The sequence below is a fragment of the Zonotrichia leucophrys genome, chromosome 26 (assembly GCF_028769735.1).
Source record: "Zonotrichia leucophrys gambelii isolate GWCS_2022_RI chromosome 26, RI_Zleu_2.0, whole genome shotgun sequence".
Lineage (NCBI taxonomy): Eukaryota > Metazoa > Chordata > Aves > Passeriformes > Passerellidae > Zonotrichia > Zonotrichia leucophrys.
The window spans coordinates 6,114,934-6,137,009 of NC_088195.1; the positions used below are offsets into that span (position 1 = coordinate 6,114,934).

Sequence of the window (22,076 nt, forward strand, 5' to 3'; positions counted from 1 at the left end):
TGGGTCTGGGCTTTGGGAAGAGTGGCCCCACTGCAGGGAAGAGATGGCACCTGAGGATCACCCTGAGTGCTGTTTTTTTACAGCCCCCTCCATCCATCTGAGCCCCATGAACTGGGCAGGGCTGGGCCGGGAGCTGCCCTGGGGACACGCCAGCGTGAGAGCAGCACTCCATCCAGAGCAGCCACCTGTGAGCAGCACCAGGGACCTGCTCCCCTCAGCAGCTGGGCTCTTTCCAGGAGGGAGGCTCACCTCCCCAAACCCAGGGAGCAGGGCAGGAGCGAGCACAGGCATTGTCTCCTCTGAACAGAACAGAACGGGGTCACTGGCAGCTGGGGTGCAGCAGCAGCACTACACCTGGTTGCATTTCCACATTTCCACTTTCCAACAAGCCCAGTGGCTGCCAGCATTCCAAGATGGGCTTTCACCCAGCAGGAGCTGCTGAACACAATGAATGCTCTTTGTATGTGTCAAGTGCAGAGGGGAGGGAGGCCCCAGGATGCTGCCAGGGCTGGGAGCGCTGTGTGTTCGCTCAGGAAGAGCTGGTCCTGCACGTACTTGCTCACATGGGGAGGTACAAACAGAACCTTCATCTGCTGATGAAAGACCAGCCTGCCTGGAAGAGGTGCAGGCTGGAAAGGAAACACATTTTTAAAGACAGAAGCAAATATTACAGCACGATGAATTATTCCCTGTAAATAATACCGGTGGCAGATCTAAGATCTCTTGTTCTGTTAGTGAATCACAGGTGAGCCAAGGCTCCTCTCTGCTGGGAAATACTTTCCATCTGTTGGCAGCTCACAGAAACAGCCCTGTGCCATCTCAGGAAGCCTCCACAGTGGCAGGGACACTGCAGTGATGGGCTGAATGTCACCTGGGGCTCACAGAGCCTCTTCTCCAGGGACCATCCCTTGGCATCACACAGGCTCATCCCAGCCCCAGTTTGTGGTACAGGGGAGGGAAGTGGCACAGGCAGACACCCAGCCTTGAATGATCTCTGCAGCTCTGTGGAATCTCCCTCTAATTTCAGGGAGTCACTACAGGGTGAAATTTTTAAATGTATTATGCACCTTATGTGCATCATTTGGGGCTTAGTCAGTCGACTTAGGCTGCTAATGCCTCTGATTTCAACCAGTGCAGGGATCTGGAGGTTAATCAGATTTGACTGATGCTTTGAAAATGCCCTGTGGGGTCCTGCCTGCACTTCCCATTGCTTGTTCACTTGGGAAATCCATTCCTGTATCTTCCTGAGCAGCAGACAAGGGATGTGCCACTAACAGTCCTGCCCCTGGTAACCAAGCCTGTGCAGTGAGAGCCTTCAGCCAGGCCCTGATGGAACCTGGCAGTGTCATCTACAGACTCTGGCCAAGAGCACCCAAGCAGCTGACAGGGAGCTACAAGCCAAGAGTGAGGCTATCAGCAGCCATGTGTAGGGCTATTTATCCTTGAACAGATCAATTTGGGCTCAAGCAGAGAAGTCTGAGGAAAAGCACTGATCTGCTTGGAGCAGGATGAGAACAGAGTGTGCCAGAGCAAGTTCAGGGAGAGGCAGAGCTCTTCTGCCTAATGTGAGGAGGGGACACCACTCCTGTTGCACTGCTGGTCCCTGGGACAGGCACAGCAGCTTCAGGTGTGACCCTGCCACCACTCTGCAGGGCTGACTCTGGGCAGGCAGAGCTCAGGGTCTCACCGCCAGCCCTGTGCTCCTCCCCTGCTGAGTGCCAGCACTGCCAACTATCAGACAGCATGAACCCTTCCTGGCTCCTATAGCAGCAGGATTCATCAGCTCAGATCTCTGCACAGAGTACCTGCATCCAGATCCCTGTGTAATAACTGAAGAAGGGAAAACTGCCCTCAGTGTCAGGGGACAAACCCTGCCAAACCAGGACCTGTCCCAGCACCTGGGCTTCTCAGGGAATCCAGCAGCAGGACCTGGTGTGGACCTTGTCAGAGCTAAACCTGACAAAATCCGCCCACAACAACCTCATTCCATTTCTTCTCTTGGGTTTGTGCCCTATCTTGTAATTGTGTGATAAGCATTCCCTAAGACATAAATCATATAAACTGGAAGTCCTGGAAGGACCTATTTGGAGAGGCTCTCTGGGTTGATTTCCTGTGTAAACACCTGCAGGGCAAAGCTGAGCTGGTGCCATGGAGTCGTTCCCAAGAGGGGCACTGGTAGTGAGAGAAGAGGTAAGAGACAAGGGGGCCAAGAGAGATCATAACATAATGACCAAGCCTGGGCCAGAGGATGAGAATTACAGGGTAGTTGGGCAGCAGCCCATTGCTGTGTAAATGCTCAGTTATTTCTGTTCCATAAACCACAATCCAGGTTACATGGTAATTACTTTGAGATTCATTAAGTGTAATTATACAGTAATCTCCAGGAGCCAGTAATCATGTTCCAAAGTATCTACCACTTAAAACTTGAGTGTCATGCAGGTAGGAAGCCGTCTCATGGCTTTCAGATTTCAGTGAATTGCAAAGTGGGATGGCCAGGACAGGGCCAAATGTTACTGTGACAGCTGAAATTGCCTTCCAAGGAGAAAGTTTGGCATGTCAGAGAAATGCTGCACACCCAAGGCCCAGCCAGTCTCCATGGGCACCCTCCAGCCAGCAGCAGGATCGGTACCTTTGAAGGGCTGCTCCTCCCAGGTTGCCAGCAGTGCCCCAAAAGTCAAATAAATCCTTTTCCAGAGGTTAAACCCATCCTTGGAGAGCAAACACAACTCTTGAGATTTCATTCAGACTCAAATGTCTCTTTTAGTTTGCTCCAGCCATCAGTGTAGGAGCTATGGGGTAGGATGGTCAGGACGGACGGAGAGGAGAGATCTCTGCAGGCAGGGCTGGGAACCTGTGGGTTATTGCAAAGGGCCTGGGTGCAGGGCCCTGCTGGGAGCTGCCAGCCACAGCTGGAGCAGGACTGAGAGAAGAGAGGGGAGAGAGGATGAGAGGGTGAGAGAGTAAAAGGGTAAGAGAGCAAAAGCATAAGAGAGCGAGGTTCCCGTTACAATACCATAAATCTTCTTCTGTGCTGAATATTCTGATTCTCACTAACCAATCTTATACAAGATACAAATCCTATAGCATTTCCATACAGCCTATAAGAATCATTACATTACCACACTGTGTTACATTTTAAACCCTAAAAACTCCCCTTTGGGCCCTTCTGCCAAGCTGGCAGGGTCTGCTCTGACCGTTGGAGCTGTCTGCAAGCAGAGGGTGTTGTTCCATCAATAGGGGATCACCTTCAGCTGGGCACACCATTGTTTTCCAGTTGTTCAGTAACTGAGGGATCTCAGAGCTTGCTTTAATTTCAATGTCGCTTATAGTTTCCATCTTCTCAAAATCTTTTTCCAGGCAATCATATTTATAAGGCTTTCCTCTTTCATCTTCCCCAACATATCAGAAGAAGGCCTAAGTCTTCCTATAGACTCCTCTTGCCACTGTTCCCAGTCACAGCATGTGCCAGTGGCAGGGAGACCCAGAGTCCCCAAGAGGGGGAATGAGGAACGACCCCACTGAGGGAATGGTCCCTGATCCCCTCTGCACCACAGAGCAAGGGGGCCCAGAGAAGCCTCCATGGGCCCCACACAACTGATGCTGCTCATGTTTCCTGTCCTTCAAAGAACCCCATTTTGACCTGGGGAGGCCAAAAAAATTACTGAGAGCTAAAGGCCCATGGCTTGGACTGGCTCTCACCTGGCCGTGCTCTGAGCAGGGAATGTTCCTTCTGCAATATTCCTGCTGCAGGAAAGGGTGAGATTGTGTTTCCAGGCAGTGCTGGATCAGCATGGTAGGAAAAACCTGTCTCCCATGTTAAGGACCAAGTTCCCAGCTTCAAAGGTCGAGTCCCTACAGAAATGTTAATTAATGCTTTTCCCTTCTCTGTCTTTCAGGGATCTGAATTACAACGAGCTGCTGGAATTCCCCGGGGCTATCAGGACACTGGGCCGACTGCAGGAGCTGTGAGATTTTCCTTTTATTCCTTTTCAAACCCAATCCCTGTGAGAGAGTGACCAATGAAGCATCGGGTGTGCTCTAACTTGAGGAGAGCACTCAGTCCAAGCCTTTCTTCTCCTTCCCAGCCCTATCCACTGCTTCAAAGTTTATCCCCTCAATTTCCATCAGCCCTGCCCAGCTCCCCATCAGCCTCCACACCTCGGAGGGGAGTGGGATTCTCTGCCAGCCTTGGAGCAGGTTCCTCCTTCTGCTCCTCACTCTCCTGTGGCATCTCAGGGGCTCAAATTCCAGCTGTTCTCTGGCTGCTTCTGATGTCCATTCCCCAGCTTGGGACCACAACCTGGACTTAAACTTGATATTGTGAGGCCACAGTTTCTGCGGGCACTGTGCCACCCCCTCTAATGCAAAGAAACTGAGGATAAATTTATAGGATATCTCCCTTAGGATAAATTTATAATAGGGAATTACCAATTTATGACCATTTTAGTGGGTAGCTCTCCTTCCTCTAACGGGTCAGCCTGGGAGACACTAAAAATAAGAAAGCATCCCACTTATCACCCACAAAGGTAGAAGCCCCAGGGTGGGGTGAGTTGATGTGGATCCACAGTTCCTGTGTCACACTGGTGGGACAAAAGCAGCTGCTCTCATGTTTCTGGGAGCCTTGGAGTAAAAATCTGACCCTACTTTTCTCTTTACTGGAAGAATTCTCATGAGATTTCTGTGTTCAGCTCAATATCATCATTACCCTCACCTTCAAAATGAGAATAAGATCTTTAATCCCCTCCAATATGGCTTTTGAAATGCCTTCACTAAAGAAGAGGCAAATTCCAAATAGTCATCAACTAATCACCTCCTCTGGGATAAACAACTTGGGCATCACCCAGAGCTTGGTCCAAGTCCTGGACACAGGAGCCTGTGACTGCCTTTGCTGTACAGGAGGTCAGACTGTGCCCACAGAGCTCTCTTCTGCTGAGAAAGTTTGCTGATAGAAATTTTCACAGAATTCACAGAATCACTGGGTTGGAAGAGACCTTAAAAATCATCGAGTCCAACCCAGCCCCAACACCTCAACTCAACCCTGGCACCCAGTGCCACATCCAGGCTTTGTTAAACACACCCAGGGATGGGGACTCCACCACCTCCCTGGGCAGAACATTCCAGAACTTTATCATTTTCTGTAAAAATTTTTTCCTGATATCCAATCTATATTTCCCTTGGTGCAGCTTGAGACTATGTCCTCTGGTTCTGTCAGTTGGTTCTCAAGCTTAACCAAAAATATCCCAGCTACAAATCCTTTAAAGTCACAAGGGCTGATGATTCCTGGCACACTCTGGTTGGCAGCTGTGTGGCTGTTATGGAAACCATCCTGAAAAATTGTAGTTCCTGGTGGATAGAAAATCTTGTATTTGCTTGTTTCTGTTTCCTGACCTGTAAAGTGTTTGGGATTCATATTCCATTAAAACCTGAAGTCCTTGTACCCTTGGTGGGGTTGGTGGAGTCACATATGGAACACCCACAGAGTAAATGCAGCAGATTTTGCCCTGCCAAACCACAATCCTTGTTCACCTGCTGGGATGATGCTGCACCTGGGAAGGAGCCTATATCTCCTATTTGTTGAATATTTTGAAGGCTCTCTGGCTTTAAAAGTGTTGAGAAAAGAAGGTTAATTTAATTAATATCAAGATATTTGTTTCTCCCAACAGTGGTTTTCACAACAACAACATCAAAGCTATTCCAGAGAACGCATTCGTTGGGAATCCCCTCCTCCAAACAATGTAAGAAAATTAAATAATGTTTCCTATATCTTTACATTGCCCAGAAAGGGGCATTTCCTGCTGTCTTTAGTTGGGATTTCTGACAAATGACAACAATCTGATATTTGCCATCCATGTGCCAAAGTAGGCTGAAATTGCTGCTTCTGGGCTCCTCAGAGCTGCTGTGGGTTCTCCTTTCAGAGGACAGTGTTGCCTCAGGAGAGCTGGTGAGAGAGAAGAAATGGCCATGGGAGTGAGGGGATGATTCTCTTCCCCTCAGGAAGACAAGAGATCAGTCTCAAGCTCAGGATCTTTGAGGCCCTTGGGTGCTGTGGGATGTGAAGTTTGGGAATCCTCAAGGGTGAGGATTTCCCTGCAGCTGATGTTTGCTGATAGCAAGGAAGGAACACAACACAGGTGGTCTGCATGGAAACCACCTAAGCCCTGGCTGACATCTGCTGCTGTTTATTCCTTGTGCTCAGAAAGCTGCTGGCCAGCTTCAGCAGCAGCCACACGTGTCAGAGAGCTGGGACTGCAGATCCCTGTGTGTCTGCCCAGACCTGGACACAAAGCTCTGCAGATAAACACACCCAGCTGTCAGGTCATGTCTGCTCTGACCCAGGCACAGTTAGGGATTTTTGAATACTTCTCTGAACCACACAGATCTTGAAAATCGTGTGACAAAAGCTCTGCTTGTCCAAACTGGACTTAAATTATAGAAATACCAATATCAGGAAAGCCATGGTGATACTGGGTGAAACCACTCAGTGCTCCAGCCAGACCCACCAGCCTCATCCCATCTGCTTGGCAGCATCCACAGGGTGATGACGGGGCCAGCACTCCCAGAATGTTCATCTCCCCATTGCATCTGCCCATCTAAAGCCTTCCGCAGTTGTGACCGTGTTTACAGGGGTCTGAGGATGAGGGAAGAGATGAGGATCTGACTCCATGTTTCAGAAGACTGATTTATTATTTTATTATATATATTACATTAAAACTATACTAAAAGAATAGAAGAAAGGATTTCATCAGAAGGCTAGCTATGAATAGAAAAAGAAAGAATGATACCAAGGCTTGTGGCTCGGACAGAGAGTCTGAGCCAGCTGGGCTGTGATTGGCCATTAATTAGAAACAACCCCATGAGACCAATCACAGATGCACCTGTTGCATTCCACAGCAGCAGATAACCATTGTTTACATTTTGTTCCTGAGGCTTCTCAGCTTCTCAGGAGGAAAAATCCTAAGGAAAGGATTTTTCATAAAAGATGTCTGTGACACAAAGTTAGTGGGGAGGAAGTGCTTCTTGTAGGAGGTGACTCAACTCCTCCCACATCTCACTGGGTCCTAGAAGAGCTCACTGCACTGACTGTGACAGGTGGGAAAGGTGCTGGTGCTGTGTGTGACACCACAGGAGTGTCCTCCAGTGCAAGGTGTTTGTTTCTCAGTCGGACTGAAGAAGGGTTTTACACCTTTCCAGCCCATCTGGTTCAGCAGGACCCCAAAGGGCCCATTCAGAGCAGCAGGAGACCTCAATGTCCAGACAAAACAGGCCATGGGAGAGCTTGTGGTTATCTAGGAACAAGAATTCCTCACAGCCCAGCAGCATCTCCTGCAGCTCTGAGGCTCTTGACTTGTAACAGCACCTTCTCTTTGTGTGCAGCAGACTCTGACCTGTTCCTCCTTCCCATTGCAGCCATTTTTATGACAATCCCATCCAGTTTGTTGGACAGTCTGCTTTCCAGTACTTGCCAAAGCTCCACACTCTGTAAGTTCACCAAGCACATCCCCAGAGAGGTAACATCCAAGCTCCAAGCCCTGTGCACTGGGCACCTTTGTGGCCTCCTCCCTCCCTTTTTCCAAGCCCCTGTGCCAATAGAGCACCATGAAGCCACTCTCTTGTCCAACCCCAAAGGTTACTCCAAGGAGCAGACACTGCAGATGCTTTCTTCTGAGGAAGGTTAATTTTGAAAGGGCATTTTGGAGCCAGCCACTAATTCCTCCTCCCCACACAGCTGACAGGCACTGGGGCTTTCCAGGGTCTCCACAGCTGGGACAGGGGCAGCAAAGTGCCACACACAAGTGCCACAGCCTTTTCTGCTGCTGCATAATTGCCCAAACAGAAGGACACTGAAGGCATCTGCCTTTCTCCACAAGATGGAGAAGTGGAGGAACACGTCCCAGCACCATGGCACAAATGTTATTACTGGGCAGGCAGCAGTGGCACTGCCTCCTGCACAGGTCTGGCCCTGTGCCTGCTCCAGGGCCACCAGCACAGGCTGGGCACCCCCTGAACCACAGCAGCTGCCCCACTCTGGCAGTTCAGCCAACCTGTTGTGGCACAGCACTAAAAATACTGAGGCAGAGGCAACCTCATAAATCTCTATTTATAAGCCTCACCCAAGACATAAAATAAATCATTCAAATAGCTCTGCATTCTTTAGATCCAAATGCATAGACCCAGGGAGGCTTGGGTGGGATGCCCTGCTTACATTCCCCATGGTAATTGTTTGGGTTTTTTTTTTTTTTAATTTGGGTAGAAATGGTGCCAAGAATGTCAGTGGCTGGGAGAGGCTTGGAGCTTGCCAAGCCTCCCTGCATGGAAGCCCCAGCTCCATCCTGCTGTATCCACACAGTGTCTGCTCCAGCCACAGGGACACTCTGGGGCTGGGCCCTGATCCCATCTGAGTGTGAGGAACAGATTTACCCCCCTGGCTGGTGGGCCTGGAGCCCTGAGCAGCTGCAGGTGCCTCCAGGTGCTCTGCCCACCTCACTGCAGCCTCCTTTCTCTGCAGGTCCCTCAATGGAGCCACGGACATCAGGGAGTTCCCAGACCTCAAAGGCACCACCAGCCTAGAAGTTTTGTGAGTGGCACCTCTCTCCCTCTTACCCTGCTAGCTGTGCTCTTCCTCCTCCAAGGTGCTCCAGGCTGTTTCAGTGAGGACAACTTTCCCAGTGCTGTGCAGTGTTCAGCTCTGCCTCTCCCTGGTCGCTCACCCTTCTGCTTCGTTTCACCCCTGTGGCTCCTGAACCAGCTTTCCTCCCTGTGAGTGGCTCTCTCAGGACTCTTGAGTGTGCTCCAGCCTTTTTTTTTTTTTCATTTGTTTGTTTGTTTTTTCCTTCCTCCCCTCCTGCACCTGTGAGTGCAGTGCTTCTGCTGCACCCCAGTGTCTCTGCCCATACTGGAACCAGCACCATGGTGCAGTTCAGGGAACATCTGCCACCCAGGCTGGGGCTTCTACAGCTGCTCTGGTCCCCTCCTTGTGTCCCCAGGGCCTTGGAGGACATGCTGCCCCTGGCCACACATGGTTCTCCTCTCTTGGACACCGTCCCCACACTGAGCCCACACTGGAGCACCCCCGGGCAGGGTATGGCCTGGCCCTGCCATGTCTTGGGGACACAGGGACCATCCATCCATCCATCCATCCATCCATCCATCCATCCATCCATCCATCATCCATCCATCCATCCATCCATCCATCCATCCATCCATCCATCCATCCATCCATCCATCCATCCATCCCTCACACACAGCTTTTGAGGCAGCCCTGCCTCCAGGCCTGTCCAGCCTGGACAGAGGGAGCAGGGATGGCAGAGCCATCAGAGGCCACTGCCATCTGCCACCAGCAAGGCCAGGGACAGCTGTGAATTCAGTACTCAGCAGTGGCCCAGAACTCTTCACATTCACCTTAGCCAGGTCCAGCAGCAGTGCCTCTTTCCAAAGCTGTCAGGCAGGGTTTTATCCTCTCCATGTATTTTATTGTCTCTCCTGCCACTATCTGGGACTGGGCTTTGGGATCACAGAGTCTGTGTGCAGGCTGTCAGCAACAGCATTTCTTCTCTCTCCTCCATCCCTGCAGGACCCTGACCCGGGCAGGAATCCATTTCCTCCCCAGAAGGATGTGCCAGCAGCTGCCCAGCCTCCGAGTCCTGTGAGTAACCCGTGCCTCTGTCCTGCCTGGTCCTTACAAAGTGCCCTCAGGAACTGAGCTTTCCTTTTGTCCAGCTCAGGGAAAGGGCCAGCTGTGGGAGACCCTCCTGTGGTTCTTGTTCCCATCATTTTCCATGCAGAAATCTCCACCTTCTCCATCACTGCTTTGAGCTCTTGCTTGCTCTTGCCCTCGCTGCTCCATCCCAGGTGCTGCTCTGGTCCCAGGGCTGCACCAGCACCTCCTCCTTGCCCTGCACCATGCAGGGGGAGTAGAGAGAGAGCAAAAGGAGATGGGAGCCCTTCACAGCTCCTCTCAGCCCAAACACAAGGGGGAAATCACCTTCACCCTCTGCCCCAGCCTTGGCTTATTGCAGCTGGAGCTGCCGCAAGTGCCATCACCTGGAGGAAGGATCCTGTTCATACCCCAAGAGGGATCAGGTCTGACCTGATGGGGACCTGTGAGGCCACAAGGTCTCATTTCCTCACCTGGGGCAGCACAGCCAGGTCAGGGTTTTGCTTGGTCTGTTTCTTTGGCTCTGCCTGCTTAGCCAGGCACTGAATGATGCTGGGGCATCATGCTCTCTCCTTTAGCCTGGTACATGATGAAATCAACATCTCAGAAAGGTTCTGCATCATCTCAGGAATCACATCCCTGGTTCCTGAGATCCCCAACTATGTTTGCAGTGAAAGACATCCTCAGGAAATGAGTCATGAGCCAGATTTATACAAGTTTGCAGCCTTAGGGCAACAACAGGCTTGCCTCTCATCAGTCTTTATACAAGCAAGCTGAAAAAGAAAACAAGTTTGTTCCAGGAAAGCAACAGGAGTGAATTCTTGATCACAGAAATTGGAAACAAGAGTAAAACATAAAAATAAAAGAAGACAATTTGTAACTTAGGAGATTACAGGCTTTTGGTTCCAGATGTCCCTGTAGGGAAGATCTCCCATCTTTAGACATCTGGACCAATTCAATGGATGAGTTGCTATGAAAGTGCAGCCTTTGGGCTGGCCCAGGCTCTGGGTCCCAGAGCTCTGTTTATGTTTGCAGTTATCAGACTGCAACCCCTCACAGCAGAGCCTGTTCCTTGTGCCCACCACCATGTGGGACAGTTTTATTGGGACACACCACCTTGTTCCTTGCCCCTTGTTCCCCTTCCCTAGTGAACATTAATTCCTGACATTAACTGCATTGCTTTTGGGTTTGGAGACAGTGTGAGGGCCAATGTTTGTGCATGTTCACATCTCTCTTGCCTTTGAAATGCCTCAGCCCCTGTCCCCACAGAGCCAGTGTTGCTCTCTGGCTGTCCCTGGGCAGCCACAGGAGCTGTGGCTGTGACACCTCTGGCCATAGGTGACAGGAACAGCTGCATTTCCAGGTGTGGATTGTCTGCAAGAACCCTGCACAGGGACTATGGAGCTACTGCAGGGGCAGAGGGTCAGAACCATCCTGGGATGCCCCACACAGGCAGGGCAACCTTGGGCATCCACCTGGCATCATCCTGCTGCTTCCATCCAGAGCTCCTGCCCAGGGCACAGATTTTGTGCAATCGTGAGGTGGAAGGGACCCACAAGGATCATTGAGTCCAGCTCCTGGCTCTGCACAGAGTAGTCCAAATGCTCCTTGGGCTCTGAAGATTTGTCTTTCTCCTCAAGCAGAAATAGGTGAAATTCCCCTGAGCAGAGCTGAAGTCCCTTGGTGCCATCAGCACCTTCATCCTGGTGTGCTCCCAACAGAGCAGGAGTGACTGAGGCTGCTCTGTTTGTAGATTCTGGGCTGCACCTGGTTACCCTCACTCTGGAGGAGCCAGAAATAACTCCTGGGGTTGGTTCTCCCCATCACTGTTAGCTGAGCTCCAGCCCTGTCAAGCCCAATGCATTGACACAGTGAGTGATGCTCAGGACTTTCTCCATCCTGGGTGACAGCCCCCAGAGCCAAGCACAAACCTTTTGCTTGCTTTTCCCTCCCTCCTCCTCTCCACCATGGAAAACTGGTGGTGAGTGGGTTGGCAAAAAAAAAATAATTGAAATATTTGAGGAGTAATCTATTGGCAGAAAGATGGAAACCGAGTTTGGAAAGTCGGCAGAGAAACCACATACAAAACTTTACCCTGGGGTAAATTTCCCTTGAACAACCACAAATCCAGTCTCTGCTGGTGGGGAAAGAGCTGGGTTTAAACATTGCTCCTTCCCCAGCCTGTTTCAGCTTCAATAAATTCTCATTAAGCTGTTCCAGGGTGGGTTTTCCTCTGACTATCAAGCCACTCTGGATGCTGACAATACACTGAGCCATGAACCAGTGGCAAGAGGAGTTTGCTGCAAACTGCTTTCGAGTGACAGCACTGGAAAAAACAAGGACCAGGGGTTGCCAAAGTCTGTAATGTCCTGAACCAAATCCCTGCCAATGCCACAACCCCTTCCCTGGCCTTGGGACAAAGCCAGGAAAGGCTGAAGGGGGAGCAGGCAATGGGCAGTGGGGTTGCTGTGCCATGAGGGAGCTGGACAAATCCTCCAGGCACATCTGAAGCTTGTGCAAGCTCTGGCAGATAAATCTCTGTGCTGTGCCCATGGAAAGCAGGGCTGGGCATGGCAGAAGCGGCACAGGAGGGTTTCCTTTCCCAGCTGACTTGAGGCTGGGGAGGACAAGCCCACCCCAGCTGTACCAGCAGCTCCATCAGCCCACAGGGGAGCTGGGCTGGGGGTGGGCGAGTGGGGAAATCATGGGGCAGCCCTCACCTTGCACAGAAATCATGGGGCAAACCTTCACCCTCCACAGAAATTGTGTTAGTGTTCACAGCAGTCCCAGGAGGAGGGAAGAGAGGAGGATCTGACTCCATGTTTCAGAAAGCTTGATTTATTATTTTATTATATATATTATATTAAAACTGTACTAAAATAATAGAAGAAGGGATTTCATCAGAAAGCTAGCTAAGAATAGAAAAAGAAGGAATGATAACAAAGGCTTGTGGCTTGGACTCTCTGTCCGAGCCAGCTCACTGTGATTGGCCATTAATTAGAAACAACTGCATGAGATTAATCACAGATCCACCTGTTGCATTCCACAGCAGCAGATAATCAATGTTTACATTTTGGTTTTGAGGCTTCTCAGCGTCTCAGGAGGAAAAATCCTAAGGAAAGGATTTTTCATAAAAGATGTCTGTGACAAGAAATGATGGGGCAGCCCTCACCCTGCACAAACCAGAGCCAGCAGCAGCTGCAGGGTGCAGATCCCACTCTCTGGGTTACCAAAAGTGGAGCTGTGCAGGATGAAGTGAGGTCACCTCGCCCTCCAACAGTACCTGCCTTGCAAGGGAGGGCTCAGGGGCTCTGGCTTTTGGCGTCCCAACATTCCTGTGCTGTGCTTTCCCTGCAGAGAGCTGTCACACAACCAAATTGAGGAGCTGCCCAGTTTCCACCGGTGCCAGCAGCTGGAGGAGCTGTGAGTATGGAAATGTCCTTGTTGTGCTGTGCTCTGGGGAAAAAGGGCTGCTTTGAGGAGAGGGGTGGTTCCCACCCACAGAACTCCCAAGCACTGGGGAAGTTGGGCATTGTAACTCACTGTTTGGAGTGCAACTGGACCAGAGCTCCACAGTTGGGATCTTTAGCTTGTCAGAGTGGCCCTGAGATGTGTTGGAAAGTCTCTTTTCCCAGCCCAGCGCTTGAAGGAGGAGTCAGAGCTCTTTATTTCTCAGTCTCAAGGTTGTTTATTGTATCTTATCTATAAAAAATTTTCTCCTGCCCTGCCCAGGTCCATCCAGCAGGACAGTTCCAGGCACTCTGCCTGCCCCCAGGGCAGTGTTATGTCTTTATACTAAAAACTACATGTACAATGTTTACAATTACTTCCCAATACCCATCACCTATGTTAGACAGTGAGCTTCTACTCTAAACCAATCTAAAAGTGCCAACATCACAGCAGAAGATGGAGGCCAAGAAGAAGAAGGAGAAAGGCTGGACACACCCAGATCCCTCCATCTTGCCCCCTGAACCCCCATTCTAAAAACCCCAAAATCTACTTTTCCACCCTGTGATAACTTCACTAATATTCTACCTAAACTGTTGTGGGTGGCAGATCTTCATCTAAGGTTGGTAATTTGCTCTATGGGTCATAATCAAACCCTCAGGTGTTTTGGGCTCCATGCCAGGGCTTCTGAGCCCCCTGGCAGGGGTTTGGGCTGTCCTGGACAGACAGAGGGATGTCCTGGGTTCCCACACTCCACTCTGCCCCTGTGCACATACAGAATAAAAATACATCCCCTGTGCACAGGAGCTTAATTCAGGCCCTGTCAGAGGTTCCAGCCACTTCAAACAGAAGTGGGATGTGACAGCACTGAATTCCCTTCTCTAACTCCAGCCCTGCTATAAGCTAATCAAAAATGGGTTTATGTCCACCATAAATGTCTTCTGCTCCAAGGAGGGGTCTATGCCATGGACACAAAGCAGCTTTTGTCCTCCCTGCCCAGGGCCAGCCCCTCCTCAGAGAAGGGGGATTCCTTCCTCAGCTCTGGAACAGGGTCCTCTCCAGGCCTCAGGAGGCACTGCTGCTGCTCTGAGACAAAGTTATTCACACTCAGCTCAAAATGGGGCCCTACACCTCAAACAGAGCACAAGTTCTTGGCCTTTTTGAGAAAAACTTTTTTAATTGAACAATTAAGATAGACTCCATGATATTTCACAGAATTCTGCTACCTGAGCAGTATCCTCATTAAAAAATCCCACAGGAGAGGTTGTCCCTGCTCTCTGTAGCACCTCAGCCTGGATAGTCAGAGCAGCTCATCCAGCCTCAGCAAACTGGACATTAAAACACTGTGAAACTACATGGAAATGAGAGTGCACAGCCCCTGCTGCTTTTTAGGGCAGCTGTGAGAGTACCCTCAGGAAAACACTTGAAAAATATAGAAAGTACACCAAAAAAAGACAAATGCTCAGAATTTCAAACCTGTAGTTTCACATATTCTGCCTGAGTTCCTTCTTACAGAATTTTATAATATGCCAAATTCAGACTTAACATTAATATAGAATCACATTAAATCCAGTTTTTGTCAAGTGAAGTCAGATTATACCTATATATCTCTACAAAGATTAATATCAAATTAGTATTAAATATTAATATTAAGTATTAATATTAAAATTAAATTAAATTTAATTTTTTTTCTTATTAAGGGACCAAAATGAGGTTTTGGTCAGGATACAGGATGTCTCCTGAGGGTGTGGGGAGTGTGTAGGTCAGTCACAGAGTCTGTGAACTCCCACCCTGCTTTTTCCCCTTCCCAGGGGATGAAGGAGCTGGAAAGGGGATGTGCAGGGCTGAGGCACTTCACGTGCAGATGTGGACAGTGGGCTCTACCAGACATCAAGAGATTCCTTCATGAAACACTGAGATACCTTCAGCCCTCAAACCTTCATCCTCCCCAAGGCAAAGGGCAGCACCCCATGGTCCTTCCTGAAGGGTCACACAGGGCTGCTTGCTGATCACTCACTCCAAGCTCTCAGATTTTCCTCTGGAAAAAGCAGTTTGGAGGCTTAGGGAGGAGCAAAGTGGGAAACCAGTGTGGGTTTGGGGTTAACAGGGCACCTTTGGCCACTGCACATCAACTGAGCTATGCTGCCATCAAAACAGAGGCTGTCTGAGCCCTGGAGCTGCTGTAGGAGAGAATGGCTTTGACACATTCTGCTGCTCATCCTGCTTAACTCCTGCAATCAGAGTAGGTCTCCCTACAGCAACTTCCACAGTGACAGTGCTGCCCTGGGACAAAGAGCTCCATCACTGCCTTCAGCTCTCTTCTCAAACCAGTCTCTGTTTTCCAGGGGTCTGCAGCACAACAAGATCCAGGAGATCAGAGCAGACACCTTTGTGCAGCTGCTGGCCCTGCGCTCCATGCAAGTATTGCCTGCCAGGGGACAGCTGGGGCCGTGCTGGGGAGGGGGCTGTGAGCCCAGGGGGGCTGGGGGAGCTCCCAGCCTGCCCCTGTCTCTGCTGGGAGGATTTTCTGTTGAGTCCCTCTGTCAGAGCATCGGGGGTAGGATGGTGGGGATGGATGGAGATGAGAGATCTCTGCAGCCAGGGCTGGAACTTGGGGTTTATTGCAAAGGGCCTGGGTGCAGGGCCCTGCTGGGAGCTGCCAGCCACAGCTGGAGCAGGACTGAGAGAGGAGAGGGGCAGAGAGGATGAGAGGGTGAGAGAGTAAAAGGGCAAGAGAGTAGAAGCATAAGAAAGTAAAAGGGGTAAGAGCGTAAAGGGGTAAGAGGGGAAGTTCCCATTACAATGCCATAAATCTTCTGTGCTGAATATTCTAATTCTCACTAACCAATCTAGTACAAGTTACAAATCCTATAGCATTTCCATACAGCCTATAAGAATCATTACATTACCACACTGGGTTACATTTTAAACCCTATAAACTCCTCTTTGGGCCCCTTCTGCCAAGCTGTAGGGTCTGCTCTGACCCTTGGGCCCGTCTGCAAGCAGAGGGTGTTGTTCCATCCAAAGGGGATCACCTTCAGCTGGCCACACCATTGTTTTCCAGTTGTTCAGTAACTGAGGGATCTCAAAGCTTGCTTTCATTTCAATGTCGCTTATAGTTTCCATATTCTCAAAATCTTTTGCCAGGCAATCATATTTATAAGGCTTTCCTGTTTCATCCTCCCCAACATCCCTTTTCCATTCCTCCTTAGGAAGGAGGAGGGCACAAACCATCCTTTGGCTTCCCCTGTGCCTGCAGCCCTCCCTCCTTACCTGCCCCCTCGTGCCCACACCCCACACACTGCCAAGGCAGAGCCCACATCACAGACAGGCTCCTGAATGCCAGGAGGGACCCAGGGCAGTACCTGAGAGCACCTGAGCTCCAGCACCCCTGTCCTGCACAGGCAGGTCCTGGGCCATGCACTCCTGGAACACCCATCCTCTTTGGTTTGAAACTCCTCAGCAGTTTGTGTTCCACAGGTGCACCCAAGCACTCCCCACACACACAGAGTCCCCTCCCAGGTGCCAGGCAAGGCCCTGAAGGGCACCCCTGGCTCTGTGCCATCTAGGAAGAGCCCTGACAGCCTTTATTTGCTGTTCTGTTAGGAAGTGAGCTAAATCCCACCAAACCTGCTCCCATGGTGCAGCAATGTGAGTGCCATTTAACAGTTCCTGGGATGCCCTGAGTGTCACAGACACCATGGTTACACCTGAGGTGTGACAGGTGGCACTGCAGGCACCCAGGGAACCTGAGCAGGCTGCCCCAGCCCAGTCACACACACAGAGAAAGCTCTGGCAGCTTTGGGTGTGTTCTGGTCCCTGGGAAAGGATCCATCCCACCCAATGTCACACACACCTGAGCAGGTGCCTTGGCTCCCTTGGAGCTGGAGAGATGAAGTTTGGCCTGTAGCCAGCCTTAGGGCAAGAAATGTGTCCCAGTTTGCTGGTTCCCTCTGCCCTGCTTGCAGAGGGAGTGGAGCTGTCTCACTTGGATGGGGGCAGAGCTTTCTGAGGGGACTCAGTGAACCCAAAGCACCTGTGCATGGCAGGAGACATTCCAAACTCACCTTCCCCAGAGCCCTGGCCTGTTGGGTTCCCTGTTGCTGATTCTTTGCCTTTTGGGGCTCAGGCTGGACCCTCCCTGGGGGATCCCCTGTCAGGGGAGACCCTTCTGGAGCAGTTCTGTGTCAGGAAAGAGAGATGAACTGGGGTTTTTTGGTCTTCAGGTTCCTATTTATTATTATCTTTTTTAAAGTTTTGCATGCTGTCCACACCAGGCTCAGCATGGTGGAAAAGCACCACAAAAATGGCCAACAATCTCTTGTTCCAAGGTCTTTTAAAGCTAAACTATCCAATTAAGAGCTGGCACCTGGATTATTTCCTCTTTTAACCCAATAACTGATCTCAAAGAGCCTGCAGTGCAGACTTTTCTGCCCAATTACAAAATGCCACCCAAACCCATGGAGAAGAAGGATGAAGAAGCATGAAGAAGAAACCCAGGACAACACCCTGTGCCTGCCATCTTGCTTCCATCCACAACATACTAAAAATCCCAAAACCTCAATTTCCCACCTAAATGATACACCTACACTACTCTCTATAATCTATTTCACACTTTTGTGGATTCCAGTTTATCTTGAAGTTTAGGAAACTTTCTCCATGAATGAGGGTCAAAGTCAGTGCTGCCCTGGGGATCAGAGCACCCCAGAGCAGACACAGAAATATTCCCAGTGTGCTCTGGGTTTCCATACTGGCCCTGTCTGCCTGTGCCCCACTCAGCACTGTGACTGCACTGGGGATGCTCTGGCACTGAGGCATGACCTGTTTGGCATATTGGCAAAAAATTCCCAAATTGACAGAAATTAAGCCAGAAAAGAACATTTTTCATGGATCCTTTCCCACTGATCTCAGCAGAGGAGCTCCTGCAAGGCAAACTCTTGTGCCCTGTGTTGGAAACCACCCAGATACAGCCCCAGACTTGTCTGTGGGGAGCTGCAATGGGACAGAAATTGCTGCTGACCAAGGGGCTACAGATCCCACATGTGCTCCCACCAGGGCCAGTGTCAGCAGCTTCGCTGCCCTGCTCTGCTCTCTTCTTACTGCTGTGTCCTTGCCTTGCAGAGACCTGAGCTGGAATTCCATCCAGTTTATTCACCCAGAAGCCTTTGTGACCCTGCACTCCCTCACCAAGCTGTAAGTTGCAGGGATATTTCTGTCACCAGGGATGGGAGGTATCTGAGCACCTCAGACTGACTCCCTGGGCTACCAGAACACCTGGGATTGAGATGTTGGAAGACTGATGTGTTGAGGTTCATGTCTCAGCGCTGATGTGGACACAACAAACACAAGGTTTCCTATTAATACTATTAACAAAGGGATGATGAAGTGCAGGAGGGGCCATCTTCAAGATGCTCTCATCCTGAACACTAAACCTCCATTTCCTGATGCTTCCATAGATGCCTTTAAGGAAGATCAGCATGATGGGCTGTTTCTGCAAGTCACTGCAGACCATCTGTGCTGGCTCTGGAGGGCCCCAGTTCTCAGCCCCTGTGACAGTGTTCACAGGGGTTCTTGGATGAGGGAAGAGACAAGAATGTTGACTACATGTTCAGAAGGCTCGATTTATTATTTTATTATATATATATTACATTATAACTATGCTAAAAAGAATAGAAGGAAAGGTTTCCTCTCAGAAGGCTAAGCGAAGAATAGAATAGAAAAGAATGAATACAAAAGGCAGCTCTCTCAGACTCTGTCCGAGATAGCTCAGCCTTTGATTGGCCATCAATTATAAACATCTAAGATGGGCCAATCACAGATGGACTTGTTGCATTCTACAGAAGCAGATAACCAGTTTACATTTTCTTGCTGAAACTTCTCAGCTTCAGCAGAAAAAATCCTAAGAAAGGATTTTCACAAAAAGATGTCTGCGACAAGCCCCCTCTCTAAAACCCTTGGGTGTTTGATGGGCTGGGACCTGCAGTCATCCCTGCCCCACAGTGGAATGAGATGTGTGGGGCACAGCTGTGCACAGGGAGGGAGATGCCAGCATGGCCACCAACCCCAGCCCTGCAGTGTTTATCTCCAGAGCTCCTGGCCCCAGAGCAGCACCAGCCCCATTTCAGCATCACATCAAGGGAGAAACAAGGCAGTGCCCTCTGCTTGGCTGAGAGACCCCTGGCAGCAGAGCCTTGACCATGCTCTCCCTCTCTGCTCTCCCCTCACAGGGACCTGACTGACAACCAGCTGGTCACGCTGCCCCTGGATGGTTTGGCTGGACTGACCCACCTGAAGCTCCAGGGCAACCCAGCTCTCTCTGAGCCCTTCAGCAAGGAGAGCTTCCCCAAAATGAGGTACTTGGGGTGTTGGCTCTTTCCTTTCTGGGCTGTGTTTGCTCACAGCACTCAGCCTCCTGCTCTCCTGGCCCATCTGCTGCTGTCCCCACACTTCCAGGCCCATGGGTTGAGGAGGATCCATCTGCTGCTAGCGCATCTCATGTTTAATATGTTCCATGGGAGAGCAGTGATGTGCTCCCAGGCCACCACCCCCACCCCAAACACACACACACAAGTGGAAACCGTGGAGCAGGCCCAGCTCAGGGCTCCTCTCAATGGAAAACATTCCCAGAAGCAGTCCTACCTAATGACATCCAGGTTTTCTTCCATAAACTCTGCTTGTGTGGCCGTGTCTTGTCTGTTATGGATTAATGAGGAGCCTGGAGGAGTCAGGCTGATGAAGAAGAGGCTGCAGAATGCTCAGAGCAGAGGGCTGTGCTGCAGGCTCAGACTTTCAGACCCTCCTTGGCTCCTGGGTCCCAGTGTGGCACCTGCCTTTGGGCTGAGACACCCATGGTCCAGGGAGCACAAATTCCTCCCAGATGAAGTCATCTCTTGCTTGGGTGTCCCAGGGAGTTCCCTTCAAGCCAAGAATGCATGAGCTGATTCTCCCACTCATCCAGGATGGGTTCCCAAAGCTGGAGCTTCTTCAGTTCCCACACAGGGCTGGGGTCACGGTCACTGCACCAGCACAGGGTTAAAGCTCAGGCCTGAGGAGGAGTGTGGAGCTCTCCCTTCAGCTGCCTCAGCAGTGCAGGGCTCTCTCCTTCTGACTTTTTAAACTCATAGCTAGGAAATGCTTTATGATGGGTTCCCAAATGGCAGGGGGTTCCAGGAGCTTTTGAAGGGTTTTCCACACCCAAGATCATACAGCTATAGAATGGTGTGAGTTGGACAGAAGCATTAAAGCTCACCCAGTCCCACCCCCTGCCATGGACAGGGACACCTTCCACCATCACAGGTTGCTCCAAGCTCTGTCCAGCCTGGCCTAGGGCACTTCCAGGGATCCAGGGCAGCCACAGCTGCTCTGGGCACCCTGTGCCAGGGCCTCACTGGCCTCACCACCCTCACAGGGAAGAATTTTTTTCCCAATATCCCACCAAACCCTGTCCTTTCCTGTAGGAAATGAGGATTCCTTGTCCTGTCCCTCCAGACCCTTGTCCAAAGTTCCTCTCCAGCTTTCTTCACAGAACCAGAAAATCATTAATGTCGGAAAAGACCTCTGAGATCATCGAGTCCAGCCCGTGACCTATCCCCACCTCATCACCAGCCCAGAGCACTCAGTGCCACCTCCAGTTGTTCCCTGAACACCTCCCAGGATGGGGACTCCACCACCTCCCTGGGCAGCCCCTTCCAATGTCTAACAAGCCCTTCCTTGAAGGAATTCCTCCTGATTCCAACATGAGTCTCACCTGATGTAGTTTGAGGCCATTTTCTCTCTCCCTGCAGTGCCCAGAGAAGAGACCAATCCCACCTTGTTACAAATCATCACTTGTAAGGAGTGATAAGGTTGCTGCTGATGGGGGAGAGCTTCCTTTTCTCCAGGCTGAGCCCCCTCAACCACTCTCCATATGATTTACTCTCCAGACTCTTCCCCAGCTCCATTTCCCTTTCCTGACTGTGGCCCCTCCATGTCTTCCTTGAACTGAGGGGTCCAGAACTGGGCACAGGGCTGAAGCTGCACCCTCACAAGTGCTGAGCTCCTTTAGGCCCTGCCAGGGGCTCTGAGCTCTTCCTGGAGCCTTCTCTTGTCCAGGTGAGCACCCCAGCTCTCCCAGCCTGGCTCCAGAGGGGCTCCAGCCCTGGAGAAGCTCCGTGGTCTCCTCTGGACCTGCTCCAAGAGTCAGTCCCTTGTGCAGGGTGTGTCAAGTTCAGCACTTCCAGGGTGTTTCTCCTCTAAATTAGTTCCATTCACATCTCTTGAGCTGGTTTGTGTTTGTAGCAGAGAAACTGAGCCTGCAGCAGTGCTTCAGTGAACCATGCCAGGCAATGGAGCCATTAACATTCCCTAAATTTGGGGTGCTGCCATTAAGCAGCCTTACTCTTGGGGCATGTCTGCAGGAGTCATCTGGGAGCAGTTCTGAGCCTTGCTGGGAGGAGCTGCACCTCCCTACCACCTTTCAATAATAGGATCTAATTTGGAGCTTATAACAGGAAACGAGTTGTATACAGAATTTCCAGACCCTCCCGGGGCTCGGCCAGAAATGTTTGGGAACATAAAACAAAAGCATATTTTTAGAATATAGAGTTTTACCATATTTACTGATCTTGTCAGAGGACCTTAATTGTCTGAAAACCTGGGGTTCCTTTGCCTTCATCAGCAGTCTCCCTGACTTCCAGCAAAGCCAAAAATGCAGCTGCTGACAGACAGCCTGGTATTGCATCCAGATGATGCTTAGTGCTGCTGAATTAACCTTCTAATACATGCTATAATTAGCAACTATCAATTCAACTCTCAAGCAGAAATCAGACATATTTAAATAACTTTCTTCATTTGGGAGACCTGAGAATTCCCTGGCTAAGCTGGGACTCCTGGAACTGGAGTTTGAAGGTGCCCTCAACAGCAAGCAAGGGGAGCTTTGCTCTCGGGCATCTTCTCCTCTTGAGGGAGGGAAAGGATGCCTGGGAAAACATGGCCT

At 50.5% G+C, this 22,076-nt stretch overlaps 1 protein-coding gene across 2 annotated transcripts in view; it reads left to right on the forward strand.

Annotated features, from left to right (window-relative positions):
• Positions 1-22,076, forward strand: part of LGR6 (leucine rich repeat containing G protein-coupled receptor 6) — a 169,496-nt gene that overhangs the window by 135,687 nt on the left and 11,733 nt on the right. For both annotated transcript variants that reach the window (XM_064732855.1, XM_064732856.1), the window contains 9 exons: positions 3,897-3,965; positions 5,664-5,735; positions 7,408-7,479; positions 8,507-8,575; positions 9,572-9,643; positions 13,013-13,078; positions 15,448-15,519; positions 18,224-18,295; positions 19,330-19,455. In XM_064732855.1, the coding sequence (XP_064588925.1) occupies positions 3,897-3,965; positions 5,664-5,735; positions 7,408-7,479; positions 8,507-8,575; positions 9,572-9,643; positions 13,013-13,078; positions 15,448-15,519; positions 18,224-18,295; positions 19,330-19,455 (690 nt within the window). The remainder of the gene's footprint in view (positions 1-3,896; positions 3,966-5,663; positions 5,736-7,407; positions 7,480-8,506; positions 8,576-9,571; positions 9,644-13,012; positions 13,079-15,447; positions 15,520-18,223; positions 18,296-19,329; positions 19,456-22,076) is intronic.